Genomic DNA, 16,008 nt, shown 5'->3' on the forward strand with positions numbered 1-16,008 from the left:
ATGCTGCTTTTTCTGGCTAATTTGTACGTATCATCCTTCGCTTTGATACTATCCCTGATTTCCCTTGTTATCCACGGATGTACTACCTTCCCTGATTTATTCTTTTGCCAAACTGGGATGAACAATTTTTGTAGTTCATCCATGCAGTCTTTAAATGTCTTCCATTGCACATCCACCGTCAACCCTTTTAGAATTAATTGTCAGTCAATCTTGGCCAATTCACGTCTCATACCCTCAAAGTTACCTTTCTTTAAGTTCGGAACCATTGTTTCTGAATTAACAATGTCACGCTCCATCCTAATGAAGAACTCAACCATATTATGGTCACTCTTGCCCAAGGGGGCACGTACAACAAGATTGCTAACTAACCCTTCCTCATTACTCAATACCCAGTCTAAAATAGCCTGCTCTCTCGTTGGTTCCTCTACATGTTGATTTAGATAACTATCCCGCATACATTCCAAGAAATCCTCTTCCTCAGCACCCCTGCCAATTTGATTCACCCAATCTATATGTAGATTGAAGTCACCCATTATAACTGTTTTGCCTTTGTCGCACGCATTTCTAATTTCCTGTTTGATACCATCTCCAACTTCACTACTACTGTTAGGTGGCCTGTACACAACACCCACCAGCGTTTTCTGCCCCTTAGTGTTTCGCAGCTCTACACATACCGATTCCACATCCTCCAAACTAATGTCCTTCCTTTCCATTGCATTAATCTCCTCTCTAATCAGTAACGCTACCCCACCTCCTTTTCCTTTCTCTCTATCCCTCCTGAATATTGAATATCCCTGGATGTTCAGCTCCCAGCCTTGGTCACCCTGGAGCCATGTCTCCGTGATCCCAACTATATCATAGTCATTAATAGCTATCTGCACATTCAACTCATCCACTTTATTACGAATGCTCCTTGCATTGAGAGACAAACCCTTCAGGCTTGTTTTTACAACACTCTTACCCCTTATACAATTATGTTGAAAAGTGGCCCTTTTTGATTTTTGCCCGGGTTTTGTGTGCCTGCCACTTTTACTTTTCACCTTGCTACCTATTGCTTCTACCCTCATTTTACACCCCTCGGTCTCTACGCTCACACATTTAAGAAACCCTTTCCCTTTAACTCCATCCTCCACTATCCCATTCGACACCCCACCCCCCTTATTCAGTTTAAAGCCACCCGTGTAGCAGTGGCAAACCTGCCTGCCAGAATGCTGGTCCCACACCTGTTAAGATGCAATCCGTCCCTTTTGTAGAGTTCCCCCTTGTACTGTTCTGCAGCCTTATTGGTATCGGTTTGTCATTGTGCAAAAGAGAAACAATATGAAGATGGTATACAGTGGCTTGCAAAAGTATTCATACCCCTTGACCTTTTCCACATTTTGTCACGTTACAACCACAAACGTAAATGTATTTTATTGGGATTTTATGTGATAGACCAACACAAAGTGGTGCATAATTGTGAAGTGGAAGGAAAATGATACATGGTTTTCAAATTTTTTTACAAATAATAAACTGAAAAGTGTGGCGTGCAAAAGGATTCAGGCCCCTTTACTCAGATACCCCTAAATAAAATCCAGTGCAACCAATTACCTTCAGAAGTCACCTAATTAGTAAATAGAGTCCACTTGTGTGTAATCCAATCTCAGTATAAATACAGCTGTTCTGTGAAGGCCTCAGAGGTTTGTTAAGAGAACATTAGTGAACAAACAGCATCATGAAGCCCAAGGAACGCACCTGGCAGGTCAGGGATAAAGTTGTGGAGAAGTTTAAAGCAGGGTTAGGTTGTAAAAAAATATCCCAAGCTTTGAACATCTCACGGAGCACTGTTCAATCCATTATCCGATAATGGAAAGAGTATGGCACAAGTGCAAACCTACCAAGACATGGCCGTCCACCTAAACTGCCAAGCCGGGCAAGGAGAGCATTGATCAGAGAAGCAGCCAAGGCCCATGGTAACTCTGGAGGAGCTGCAGAGATCCACAGCTCAGGTGGGAGAATCTGTCCACAGGACAACTATTAGTCGTGCACTCCACAAATCGGGCCTTTATGGAAGAGTGGCAAGAAGAAAGCCATTGTTGGAAAAAAAGCCATAAGAAGTCCCGTTTGCAGTTTGCCACAAGCCATGTGGGGGACACAGCAAACATGTGGAGGAAGGTGCTCTGGTCAGATGAGACCAAAATTGAAGTTTTTGGCCTAAATGCAAAACGCTATGTGTGGCGGAAAACTAACACTGCACATCACCCTGAACACACCATCCCCACTGTGAAACATGGTGGTGGCAGCATCATGCTGTGGGGATGCTTTTCTTCAGCAGGGACAGGGAAACTTTTGCGCGCCACACTTTTCAGTTTTTTATTTGCAAAAAAATTTGAAAACCATGTATCATTTTCCTTCCACTTCACAATTATGCGCCACTTTGTGTTGGTCTATCACATAAAATCCCAATAAAATACATTTACGTTTGTGGTTGTAACGTGACAAAATGTGGAAAAGTTCAAGGGGTATGAAAACTTTTGCAAGCCACTGTACATGTTGGGGATGTACATGTCACAGTCAGCATCCAATGTTTATTACTCAGCACATTTATTTTTATATTCGCAGCTTGAAAAATGAGAATGAGCAGAGACTTGTCCAGAGTTGAAATGAATCAGGTTAGATAGTTGTTTATATAGAAATCTTTATTACACACGCTATATCACATGAACACTAATATCTCTCTAAAATGATGAAATAAAGTTATAAATGTATGTTAATTACTTGAACATGTCGCCAAATATGTTTGTCGTACAATAACTATAATACATTCAAAAATGCTAATTATTATTTTTGTTTTCATAATTTGTGCTAAACCTAACTTGTAGGCAGTTCTAAGTTTAATAGCCGTTAAAAGGTAAATTCGGCTTTGCATTAAATAGTTTATGATGCTATTTTGTTTCCAATAGATGCTCTAATTAAAGAATTCCTAACATGAGCACACTGAATTCTTTTTTTTTTAATATTGATCAATTATATAGAAGTATACATTTGTTTACAGTGAAACATAGAAACATAGAAAATAGGTGCAGGAGGAGGCCATTCGGCCCTTCGAACCAGAACCGCCATTCATTGTGATCATGGCTGATCGTCCCCAATCAATAACCCATGCCTGCCTTCTCCCTATATCCCTTGATACCACCAGCCCCTAGAGCTCTATCTACCTCTCTCTTAAATCCATCCAGTGATTTGGCCTCCACTGCCCTCTGTGGCAGGGAATTCCACACATTCACAACTCTCTGGGTGAAAAAGGTTTTTCTCACCTCAGTCTTAAATGGCCTCCCCTTTATTCTAAGACTGTGGCCCCTGGTTCTGGACTCGCCCAACATTGGGAACATTTTTTCCTGCATCTAGCTTGTCCAGTCCTTTTATAATTTTATATTTCATTTTAATGCTCCCTTTTTAAATACCAATCACACTGATGATTGTAACGTCCAAAGGTACAAAACATATTCCTATTGTTAAATATTAGTTTGAATCTGTAACATTTTTCTATGAAATGTGTGCCAATATCTTCCCAACAAAAAGCTTTTGGCCCCACTTGAGAATCTGTGTCTGTTAATATACCACAAGGTAAATGACACGTTTACTTCAGTGGAACAGTTTAAAACAGGAAGATCGATAACCATCACTCCACTTGTGTAGAAAATTACAATTGTTCTTTTGTAGCCAGAAACGTCCCTGCGGCTTCAAACATCCACAGGGATATGTGCAGCAGGCATCTTCACTTTAGTGTTCCCCTTCACTTCTTCTTGGTCACTCGACCAGAATCTTCGGACTTGTGATCAAATCTACAGTGATTCCAGAAGTCACAATATGACCTCAAGCAGGATGAAATAGGTAATAAATGCTGGCCTTTTCCTGATGCACAATTTCCGAGGATAACTGCTTTGAAAATATTACAGTAGAAAGACACAAAAAGTTGGAGTAATTCAGCGGGACAGGCAGCATCTCTGGAGAGAAGGAATGGGTGACGTTTCGGGTCGAGACCCTTCTTCAGACTGGTTAGGGATAAGGGAAATGAGAGATGTAGATGGTGATGTGGAGAGATAAAGAACAATGAATGAAAGATATGCAAAAAAGTAACGACGATAAAGGAAACAGGCCATTGGTAGTTGTTTGTAGAGTGAAAACAAGAAGCTGGTGTGACTTGGGTGGGGGAGGGATGGAGAGAGGGAATGGTGGGGTACCTGAATTGAAAGAAATCAATATTCAGGGTCTTGTTGAAATGACATTCTCCAATCCACTGCATATTTTCAGTGGTGCAGAGCCAGAGATTTAGGCTCAATCCTGACCTTAGAGTTTGCACATTCCCCTTGGGACTAGGTAGATTTTCTACCGCGTATATATATCGATAGCTATACAGGCTGGTCGGTTAATTAACTGTAAAACATCCTAGTGTCAAAGGTATAATCTGAGGGAAATTAATAAGAACATGGGGAGAATTAAAAATGGAATGAATGTAGGATTATACAAATGGATGTGGACCCAATAATCTGTTTCCACACTTGTCTGTTCTCAGGGGCCAGATGACTACAAAATACTCTCCAATAATCAAATATATATGAAGACCCTGAGCTGATTTTTTATATTGAAGTTTTACCATTTCCTAGGCACAGTCAATTTTTTGACATAATGTTTGAAAATACTTGGTTGACCCACGCCTTCTACATCAAAGTTTAGAACACCAATACTTCATGCATCTCAGCCGTGCAAATGATCTGACCCTTCCCAAATTTACTTATTTGGAGCTATTCGTAAATGAAAGATCATAGTGCCCTGTCAATAGGTCGGGTGCCGTCAGAGCCAAGACTGACTGTGATATTACAACACTGGTGATTGATTAAGCTTCTATTGGGCCAACATTGGAAGACAGTTGGATCGTAAGCATCACCAAAGGAGCCCTAAATGCAATAGAGCTTTGCTGAGTCAACAGTTTGGAAGATTAGCTTTACCTATGGGATCCTATGTAAGTCACATGTCTATAATGTGGATTAATTTAGATGTAAATATGTACTTACACACACAAACCTAAAGGTCCGTGAGGATTTGCTCAGGCTACCAGTTTCTAAGAGTAGTGCAGAGTTTTGTGCTGCAGTTGTAGGTTCTCTGCAATTCCCTGCTTCCAATAGCTTGATGAGACTGTTGTGCATTTTGTTCTTTGTAGCTTCATAACCTTGTTTCTTGGAGGTCCTCTTCTGCCTCTTCCTGCAAGGCAGTTATTTTTGGACGTGTTTTCCTTTTGCTTGAATTCCTTTTGTGAGCGGTGAATAGTTTTGCACGGTCCAAATGTCCAAAGACCTGCTTGAAAAGATTTGCTTCTGTTAGAAGCTTCTGCAGAGCATCAAACTGTTTGACTGAACTTCCTTCAATCACCTACAATGAAATCAAACACACAATTAGGTATTGGACAAAATATATTTTTTTATTAGGTATTATCCATTAAGAAGGTAAAGAAGTTTCAATTTTTGTGCAAAGATCAGCTGAAAGAAATGAACTATTTTGGGACACCCAGGATGGAAATATCGAATACTATTTGCTTTAAGGTGAGAGGGGGAAAGGTTTAAGTTGTGCATAAGGGGGATTAAAGCTCTTCAGTGGTTGGTGGTGGCAGATGGAGATGTGTGGTGGCATAAGGAGGCTTTTGGATACCAATGGATTATGTGCTCTTAGAGCTTCTTATGTTTGGCAGTACTGTGGGCCCTGTTGTGCTGTACTGTTCTATATTCTATTTTAAATAGTATGTTTCAGCAGTATTAAGAACAAAAAGTGATCCTAAAGATGTCCCACGGCGAAGTTAGTGGCTTTTCAGATCAATTTATGGCGTGGATTTGTGAAAGGGATGGTTGCGCATAGAGGGAGGGGGAAATAAAATTGTTCGCCAGGTAACTAGTCAAATCATTCAGGCAATTGACCACCACCTATGTTTGTTTTCTACCTTTGTCAATGACCCAAGATTAGGATATAACCAGCAGAAAAATGGAGAGCATCGACAGAGAAGGGCTGAAGACCTTTCATCAGAACCGGGAAAGGCTGTAGAGTAAAAAATAAAAAGATACCAAGGGAAAGGAGAGGGAAGAACGTGCGGCAAGGTGGCGCAGCGGTTGAGTTGCTGCCCCTACAGCGCTTGCAGCGCCAGAGACCTGGGTTCGATCCCCACTACGGGTCCTGTTTGTATGGAGTTTGTACGTTCTGCCCGTGACCGCGTGGGTTTTCTCTGAGATCTTCGGTTTCCTCCCACACTCTAAAGACGTACAGGTTTGTAGGTTAATTGGCTTGGTATTTGTAAATTGTCCCTAGTGTGTGTAGGGTGGTGTTAATGTGTGGGGATTGCTGGTCGGAGCGGACTCGGTGGGCCGAAGAGCCTGTTTCCGCGCTAAAGTAAACATGGGAGTAAGGCAGGTGTGATTAAATGCCAAAAGTGAAGATGGCACAAATGAAAGCGAGGGGAAATAGGGTAATCCTTCAGGACAGGCTTCTGCCCCTTTACTAAAGAGATATATAACGTTGAAACCAGATTTCTCTGTTCCTGCCAACAACTGTTTGACCTTTGTGTCTATACTAAAATATCTAGGGCATATTATTACTGAACAAATGACAGATGATGAGGATATTTATAGGCAATAACACATGCTGTATGTACAGGCAAATATTCTCTTGCGTAAATTTGGTGCGTGTGCAGATGTGGTGAAGATGTCGCTATTTAGAGCATACTGCACACCACTCTACACTGCACACCTGTGGTCGAACTATTTAAAGACTAGTATGCAGAGACTAAAGGTGGCATATAACGATAACATGAGAACACTGCTAAGGAAACCTAGATGGTGTAGCGCCAGTAATATGTTTGTGGCTGCAGGAGTCAATACTTTAGAAGCTATCCTAAGACACCACATGTATAAATTCATTTGCAGGATAAATGACTCTAAAAATGTGCTTATTGTGGCCTTGTCAAACATAAGGGTTAGCACTACACGCTACGAATCCCAGTTGTGGAGACACTGGTATCATCTCGTTGTAGGACATTGATCATCTTTTAATCTGGATTTTTAATTTATGTATTGTGTTAAATATATAAAAATATATAAATTATGATGTTTTTATAAGTGATATACCAAGATTTGATATATATTTATGATATTTGATATGCAATGGATTTTTAATGTAATGTTGCCCCTTGTCTGGACCTTGAGTCCGTAATAAAGTTTATTATTATTATTATTATTATTATTATATTATCCACAAATAACACGCTGCTTCCCACTACAAATGATATGCCCGAATAATGCAAGGAAGAGACAGCAAACAAAACATACCAGAAATTGCTGGCAATCGAGGAGAGCTTCTACTCTGTGCTCTGACAGTATAACTGTGCAGTTTGAAAATGTATTTTTCAAAGTCTTTCTTATGATTTGGAACGTTCTGTTGAAAGAAAAGGATTTAGATTCTAAATTGTCATTTTACATACCATCTAGTATATATAATTATTTATGACATAACAATTCAAACATGCGGTCAATTTGTTACTAGCGATAGATTTGATGTCAAATAATATTACAATCCTTTGAAATTATGATCTTTTTAATACACTGACTCATACCAATGCTCATATTATACTTTTGTTTACTTTCGCTATGTTATCAGTTGGGCACATTTTTAGAATAAAATTATAAATAATAATGGCACAAAAGGACATAAATTAAAATTCTGCTCTGCTAGTGAACTTGTTGGCCTATGTAAATATTCTTGGTTAATGATTTGTGACAAGTTAAATGCTGTAGGTCCTGCCTTCATATCCTAGCCAAGCCCGCACCTTGGCCCGGTATGGAGATTATTTCCTTATCCCAACAGCACTGTGGGAGTACCTTTATGATAAGGACTGTAGTGGTTCCATATGATGGATCACCACCACTATCTTATGGGCAATTGAGGATGGGCAATAAATTGTGGCTCTACATCACGAGAAATGAATACATGAAAATAGTCTGTAAGTCGACTTACACAGGGTCCAGGTGTGCAGTAGGTTCATCGAGCAACAGGATTTTGGCCTTGCTGAGAATAGATCGAGCCAAACACATGAGTTGTTTGTGGCCATTGCTGAGAATGTAGCCGCCATCCACCAAAACAAAGTTAAGATTATCCGGAAATTGTTCAATCATTGATTTCAAGCCAACCTACATTGATATAATTAGCATCAGTAAAGTTCATAAGTTCATAAGTTCCAGGAGCAGAAATCGGCCATTCGGCCCATCAAGTCTACTCCGCCATTCAATCATGGCTGATCTATCTTTCCCTCCCAACCCCATTCTCCTGCCTTCTGCTCATAACCCCTAACACCAGCACAAACAAGAATATGTTCAATATGTTCCGCCATGAATGGCTTGCAAGTGCTGTCCCATGGTCACCCATCACACTGAGACCTGATGTCCACCAGCACACATTGGTGAGTAAATAAAGACCATTTATATAAAGAGCCATTGGCTTGCTCCTGACCATTCCCACCATTGAATGGAAAGAGCACTTTCAGCCCACCTGGTCCACATTAACCATCCAGCACCCATTTATACTAATCCCATAGTATTCACTTCACATTCCCATCAATTCCCTTGAATCCACACACAAGGGGCAAGTAACATAATATGTGAAGCTTGTTTAAGCTTGAATCATATTTTCTCTGAATATGAATATATCACATGGATGTGCAGGAATGGAGATATATGGATCGTACGGTACAATACGATAGAACGTTATTGATCCCAGGAGGCCAACGGTCATAAAATACAACAAGATACATGAAACATGAAATTAAAGTGATGTGTGGAAAAAATTGGGGATATGCACAGATTGGGAGCGGGGGGGAGGAGGGGAGTCAGTCTACCCCACGACAGAAGGGGGAAGGAGCAGTTGTACAGTTTGGTAGCCACAGGGATAAAGGATCATGTGCATGCAGATGCGATTAGTGGAGTTTGGCATCATGTTCAGCATGGATATTGTGGGCTGGAGAAGCTGTTCCTGTGCTGTACGTGTCTAAGTTCTGTGCTCTGTCTTCCTTTAATTCAATCAGAATTAATTTATATTTCACATTGGCTCTGATGCCCTCAACCATGTATAATTACATTCAAAGGAAATATCTATTATGTCTTATTTAGCCTATGTATTTTTATGTAACTTTGCAGCAAGGGTGCTAGAAAACACATTTTGTTCAAATGTTGGATGGCACTATATTGCAATATCATTAAAAAATGCAATAATCTGTGTAAAATCCGTGACTAGGAATACCATCTTTGTGAGGTGGGTTTTGCTGTCAACACTAAGAACCTGACATCTCAGCCACTCGCACAAGTTCTGATGTGGAAACACATGCTATGGTCATCAGTACATTGAATGCAGCTCTGGAAGCTAAAGCTAAGGCCACGGAGGACTTTCATTACATGCTTGAACACTCTGGCCTGAATCACAGAGGGGTAGACACACTGATTCACCTGTATTACTTCAATGCCAGGGTTGGAAATTAAAAAACAAGTTCAGGAAACACATCATTTTCAAAGAGTTAGCTTTGAAAGCTAACTGTTTCAAAGTCCTCCTCTTAACAAAATGTCGTAACCAGCACTCCTTTAACCAGAGAGAGAAGCACAAAGAGAAGTGTGAAAACGCACACCTCCAGATTCAGGGACAGTTTCTTCTCAGCTGTTATCAAACAACGGAATCAACCTTCCACAAACAGAGCAATGGTGACCCTCGGACAATCCTTGATCAGACTTTGCTGGCTTTACCTTGCTCTAAACGTTATTTCCTTACCATGTACGATTATAATCATGTATTGTCTTTCTGCTGACTGGATGGCAACAAAACCTTTTCACTGTACCTCGGTACAAATGACAATAAACTAAGCAAATTGTTCAGTCAAGCATAATTCAAGTGAGAGACCGCAAGGATTCAACATCACCTGGGCATCACATCATTGGAAAGACCATGAGGCTGGGAAGATCACACTGCCTAATGTATTCTGCTAACTACATCAGTTTGCCCTAAATCAGTGCTGGCAATGAAAATGTTGCTGTTTGAAAACTAATTTGTAGGAAGGAACAGCAGATGCTGATTTAAACCGAAGATAGACACAAAAAGCTGGAGTAACTCAGCAGAAATGCAGCATCTCTGGGGAGAAGGAATGGGTTGAGATGGTCAGAAGAAGGGTCTCGACCTGAAACGTCACCTATTCCTTCTGCTCAGAGATGCTGCCTGTCCCCAGTCAGTTACTACAGTTTTTTGTGAAAACCAATTTGACAGCCTCAATGACCTGGAAGGACCAGCAGTTATCTCTCCTCAAACCTTAGCTCACAGACTCCTGAAGGCCCCCTATCAACAGGAGCAATCCCCCCTCCAAGATGCAGGGAGGCGTGTCCTGTACAGGCTCCTCCTCCACACCCTGCACTTCCTCGCCCTGGTCCACCGTCCGGACACCAAGTGGCGGTCAGTGTTGCCTTCCGGTCGCGAGGGGGGTCCCCGGTGGGGGTCCCTCTACGCAGGGATTCTCCCCCTCTACATTGGGGACCTGGGGTGGAGGGTATTGCACCGAGGTGTTCCCTGCAACCTGTTTCTCTCGCGGTTCACAGACTCGCCAGCCGCCTGCCACTTTTGCGGGCTGGAAGAGTCTGTGTACCACGTGTACATGGAGTGCGTGAGGCTGCAGCCACTGTTTGAATATCTAAAGGGGCTGCTCCTTGCCTTCTGGCTGCATTTTTCACCCACCATCCTCATCTTTGGACACCCTGTGCGTAGGGGAGAGGGTAGGGCTGAAGATGTCCTGGTTGGGTTGCTCCTGGGCCTGGCCAAGCTGGCCATCCGCGAGTCACGGCGCCAGACGGCGGAGGGCTCTACCCGAGCCAGCTGCCTGCCCCTTTTCCGGGGTTACGTCCGTGCCCGGGTGGGATTAGAAAGGGAATACGCCCTGTCTGTGGGCACCCTGAGGGAGTTCCAGGACCGCTGGGCTCCGCAGGGTGTTGAATGTATCCTCAATAAGGATTGTATCATAATTGTATAATAGTTTATTATGGATATATGTTTGTATTGTATTTATGGTGGTGGGTTCTGGCTTGTTTTATTGTAGTGTAAATATTATTTTTTAATAATTGAATACATTTTTTGATTTAAAAAAAAAAACAAAAAAAACAGGAGTAATCCCATCAAGAGACGCCAGGAAGTTAATTATTCTAAAACACAGGATGTCTTGGATTGGATCACAAACAAAAGAAACAGCTCCGTGTGCCCCTGAGAGCTGAGATCACACAGATGTCCCCCGTTTTAAAGAATCCCCTACTTTTTAATTTAAAATGTGTTTGACATTCCAGCCTCACATTTTCCGGTTCCAAGCATATTATGAACATGAAGTCACCTTCAACAATAAAAAACAGGTTATTTATAGTAAGATAAAAATCAATCACATTGGTTATTTATTTGAAATTATATATCCCAATATCACATTTATTCCATGCAAAAAAAATGAATAACGTGCTATATTTAAAAAAAAAAGGTTTATGCACCTCTTCAGTGACCTTCCAGATCTCCTCATCAGTCCACTGTTCATAAGGGTCTAGATTCTTCCGGAAAGTCCCAGAGAACACAAAGACTTTCTGTAAGGTGGAATATTAAATTTCAGTTGATTTCTGAGAGGCATTCACATTTACAACAGTTTGCAGGGATATCAGCAACATGTTATCAAACAAGATGAACAGAGGAAGTATGCTCACCCTCTCCTGTTTAAGTCTGCAAGCTAGAGATGGCACTGCTGTGTGTCTGTGCCAATTGCTGACTATTCTAGTTGTTTGCAATAGTTTCAAATGCACTGGAATGTAATAAACAGCCTATGTTCTTGACACACCTATTATGTCAGGATTATAATTGAATTTTTCACCGTGAATCCACAAACTTCATCTTATCTAGCTCCACCTCCAAAGATGTACAGGTTTGTAGGTTAATTGGCTTTGTAAAGGTAAAACTTGTCCCCAGTGTGTGTAGGATAGTGTTGGTGTGCGGACGTGGTGGGCCGAAGGGCCTGTTTCCGCGCTGTATCTCTAAACTAAACTAAACTTTAATCATTACGGGTGGTAAAGTTCATGTGACTCATGACTCAGGTTATTGTCTTGACGTTGCAAGAGAAAATCAATCAAGGCTTTTACTAATATGCTGTGGAGAGTACTGGAATTACAGCTTGCCACGTACCATGCAATGTACTAAATAGTGAATTATATCTGAAACATTACCTGAGGTATGACACCAAATGCTTTCCGCCACTTTCGCAGAGAGACTGAATTCCAGGAAATCCCATCAATCTGTATTTCCCCTTCAGTAGACAGGAGGCGCAAAAAAGCAGAAAGTAAAGTGCTTTTCCCAGCACCCGTCCGTCCCAACAGTCCAACCTATTGTGTTGAGCACAGTGCTTAATAACATTATTAAACGGACACAGAAAATGGTCTGAATGTGTTTGTAAAGTAACTATCTTAAAGGAAAAAAATCAATAGTTGTTGTAGAGGGACTGAGTTTGAGCCATTATTCAGTGCCTCAGAAGTGGATCATCAAATAAATAGCAACAAATATTTAGACCCTTCTAGACTAAGTGTGACTGGTCCCCCAACGCAACCCATTCCCCAACGCAATATTCCACCACTCACACATAGCCCCAAACTGTGCAGGCGTGGATCATTTCCCCTCATTGCCAAGCACTCCCTCCCCCTCCTCTTCATGTGGAGGAGGGGAGGGGGGGAAGGGAAGTGGGGTGTGTGGCGGGGGGTGGGTGTTGGGTGGGGAGGGGAGGAGGGATGTGTAGGGGGGAGGGTGTATGTGGGCAGGAGGGTGTGTGGGAGGGGGGGTGTGTGGGGGAGGATGTGTGTGTGTGTGGGCTGGGGCGGGGTGTGCAGGCAGAGGGGTTGTGAGGGGGGAGTGGTGTGTGGAGGTGGGGGTGTTTGGGAGCGGGGAGGGGGGTTGTTGTGTGGGGGAGCGGGAGGGAGGAATTAAACCTCGCTAACTTTTACGACATTCAACCGATCGGAACGAAACTTGGTGGACTCGCATCACAGGAGAATGGCGAGTGAACTGGGGGAAAATCATAGCGCTATCGCAAACCGTTTTTACGCAAATAGAAAGACCGCGCAAACCGGAAGATAACAAGATCAGAGTTTTAGTTATGTATAGATAGAAGATGGATAGATAAATTGCATTTGGTTTTTGCAAAATAAACATGATCATATAATCAAGTTAGCTACCAAAGACTAGTGGTGAAACTTACTATTTTACAATGCATTAAATTGCCTAGTGTATTAAAGAATCTTAGGAAATCCTTTTGGACACAGTCTATTTTAAAGACGTCTGCCATCAAAAGTATATCCAGTAGAGTCATAGTGTTCAGAGCGAAATCAGAGATTACAGCAAATGTAATCAGTCTTGCACAAAAGGATGAATGCTAGAGACATCAAATTACAAAGGCCTGCGGAATTACAACCATCCATGCCAGCCAAGATGCCTCATTTAAGCTAGTATCATCTACCTGCATTTGGTCCATAGCCCACCAAACCCTTCCTATCTAGGTACTTGTCCAAGAGTCTTAAATGGAGGGGAAAGTATGCAATTAATTGCAAGATACTGAACTTGGGGGCCAAATCCATAACTCCCCGACAGTAGCAACCTAAATCCAATCTGCTCAAACTACACATGATGGTGGAAGGTTGGTTTTTGGACTGGAGGTCTATGACTAGTGATGTGCCTCAGGCATCAGTGCTGGGCCCATTGCAGTTTATAGTTTATATCAACGATTTGGATGAGAATGCACAAATCATGATTAGTAAGTTTTCATGTGACATTAAAATGGGTGGTATCTTAGGTAGGGAAGGTGATTATTAAAAATTGCAACCATTGAGCAAGTAAGCCAAGGAATGGCTAATGGAGTTTAGTGCAGATAAGTGCAAGATGTTGCGTTTTGGGAAGTCAAACCAGGGCACGACCTTCACAAGGAATGGCAGGGCTCTGGGGAGTGTTGTTGAGGGATGGGACCTAGGAGTGCTGGTACATAGTTCATCAAAGTGGCGTCACAGGTAAATAAGGTAGCTGAGAAGACTTTCAGTGCATTTGCTTTCATCAGTCAGGATATTGTGTATAGAAGTTGGGATGTTACAGTTGTACAAGACATTGGTGAGGTCACAATTGTGTAATGTGTATTGTGCTCAGATTTGGTCACCCTGTTCTAGGGAGGATGTTGTTAAGTTGGAAAGAGTGCAGAGAAGATCTACGAAGATGTTGCTAGGGTCTGAGTTACAGTATAGGGAGAGGTTAGTCAGGCTAGGACCTTATTCCTTGGAGCACTGGAGGATGAGGTGTGATTGTACAGAGGTGTATAAGATCATGAGAGGAATGAATAAGCTAAATGCAGAGTCTTTTACCCAGATGAGAGGAATCAAGAACCAGAGGACATAGTTTTAAGGTATAAGGGGAAAGCTAAAAAACCGAGGGGCAACTTTTCTACATGGATGGTGATGGGTGTATGGAACGAGCAGCCAGAGACTGTAGTTGAGGCAGGTACTAAAACAACATTTGAAAGACATTTGAGTAGGTACATGGATCGGAAAGATTTGGGGTATGGGCCAAATACGGCAGGTGGGACTAAAGAAAATGGGGCATCTTTATCGGCTTAGGCAAGTTTGGCTGAAGAGCCCGTTTCCATTCTGTATTACACTATTACCTGGTAATTTAATTCAATAAAAAATAATTAATAATATCTGTGGACATTTTTTACTGGATACCAGGTTATACAGTAGGTTATTTCCATCATGATTTGTTTTGTTCTTTTGTCATGGGTTTGCAGAAGACAATGGGTTTGTTGAGTTTACCCCCCACCCCCACCCAGAACATTTCCAGTGGGAATGGTCCAATTCTTCCACTTTTCTCCCTGTACCCCGTTCTTGCTAACACAACCATCAACCCACCCATTCTCTGCGGGCCCAGCCACCCAGTGGCACAAGGGACTATGTAAAGTAGCCAATAAACCATCCAGCAAGCTCTAGAATATATGAAGAAAACAGATACCTGAGGAACTTGCAGACTCTACACAGACACCTTCTATTCTAGGAATAACATATAATTATTCCGTTTTTATCATTTAACATCCGGTATCTTTATTTAGTATTTCTCAATTTATATTGAGTAATTCTCTGAGCATAAAAATATTTTTTAAACTGGAAATAAAGAAGAGATGGCACAGTGGTGCAACTAGTCGAGATGCTGCCACACAGCGCCAGAGACGTGGGTTCGATCCTATCCTGGCATAGATAGATAGATAGATAGCCTTTTATTGCTGTCTGTGTGGAGTGTGTGCATACTCCCTATGAGTTTCCTCTGGGTGCTCCGGTTTCCTCCCACATCCCAAAGATGTGCGGGCGTGAAGGTCAGTTGCCCTTGCTGCACAAGGAATGGAGTCCAAAGTGGAACAACATAGAACTAGTGTGAATGGGCGAATGGTGGTTGGCATGGACTCAATGGGCTGAAGGGCCTATTTCCGTGCTCTACCTTTTAATCAATCAACATTGACGTCAAGTGCATTGGAATGGATGTATCTACTGCCTTACCCTTTGCCCGGCATTCACTGAGAAGGAAAGGTCCTGCAGCACTGCGCGGCCATCACTGGTATACTTGGCTGTGAGGTTGTTCACCATCATTTGGCCTCCAGATGGCCACTCATGTGTTAGATGTTTATTCTCAATCACAAGTGCATCCAATGGGTTGTTGACATTTTGTTGATTCTTGCTTTCAGATCCTTCTGGGGGTATGTCAATGTATTTAAAAACACGACTTACAGATCGCATCTAGAGTCAAGAACATTATTGCAGATCATGATAGATGCACGAGATGAAGTACTGTTGATTTAATGGTTCTCAGCCATGGTTGAATCAGTTTGATATTTGTTAAACTTTTGCTTATCCAAGTGCAATG

General features: G+C 41.9%; 1 protein-coding gene across 1 annotated transcript in view; it reads right to left on the reverse strand.

Annotated features, from left to right (window-relative positions):
- Nucleotides 1–1,217: 1,217 nt before the first annotated feature.
- Nucleotides 1,218–16,008, reverse strand: part of cftr (CF transmembrane conductance regulator) — a 143,693-nt gene continuing 128,902 nt past the window's right edge. The window contains exons 22-27 of the mRNA XM_055650852.1: nucleotides 15,645–15,881; nucleotides 12,294–12,449; nucleotides 11,574–11,663; nucleotides 8,035–8,207; nucleotides 7,350–7,455; nucleotides 1,218–5,409 (exon numbers count right to left, since the gene is read on the reverse strand). Of these exons, the coding sequence (XP_055506827.1) occupies nucleotides 5,203–5,409; nucleotides 7,350–7,455; nucleotides 8,035–8,207; nucleotides 11,574–11,663; nucleotides 12,294–12,449; nucleotides 15,645–15,881 (969 nt within the window). The 3' untranslated portion in view covers nucleotides 1,218–5,202. The remainder of the gene's footprint in view (nucleotides 5,410–7,349; nucleotides 7,456–8,034; nucleotides 8,208–11,573; nucleotides 11,664–12,293; nucleotides 12,450–15,644; nucleotides 15,882–16,008) is intronic.

This window comes from Leucoraja erinacea, chromosome 19 (assembly GCF_028641065.1).
Source record: "Leucoraja erinacea ecotype New England chromosome 19, Leri_hhj_1, whole genome shotgun sequence".
Taxonomy (NCBI): domain Eukaryota; kingdom Metazoa; phylum Chordata; class Chondrichthyes; order Rajiformes; family Rajidae; genus Leucoraja; species Leucoraja erinaceus.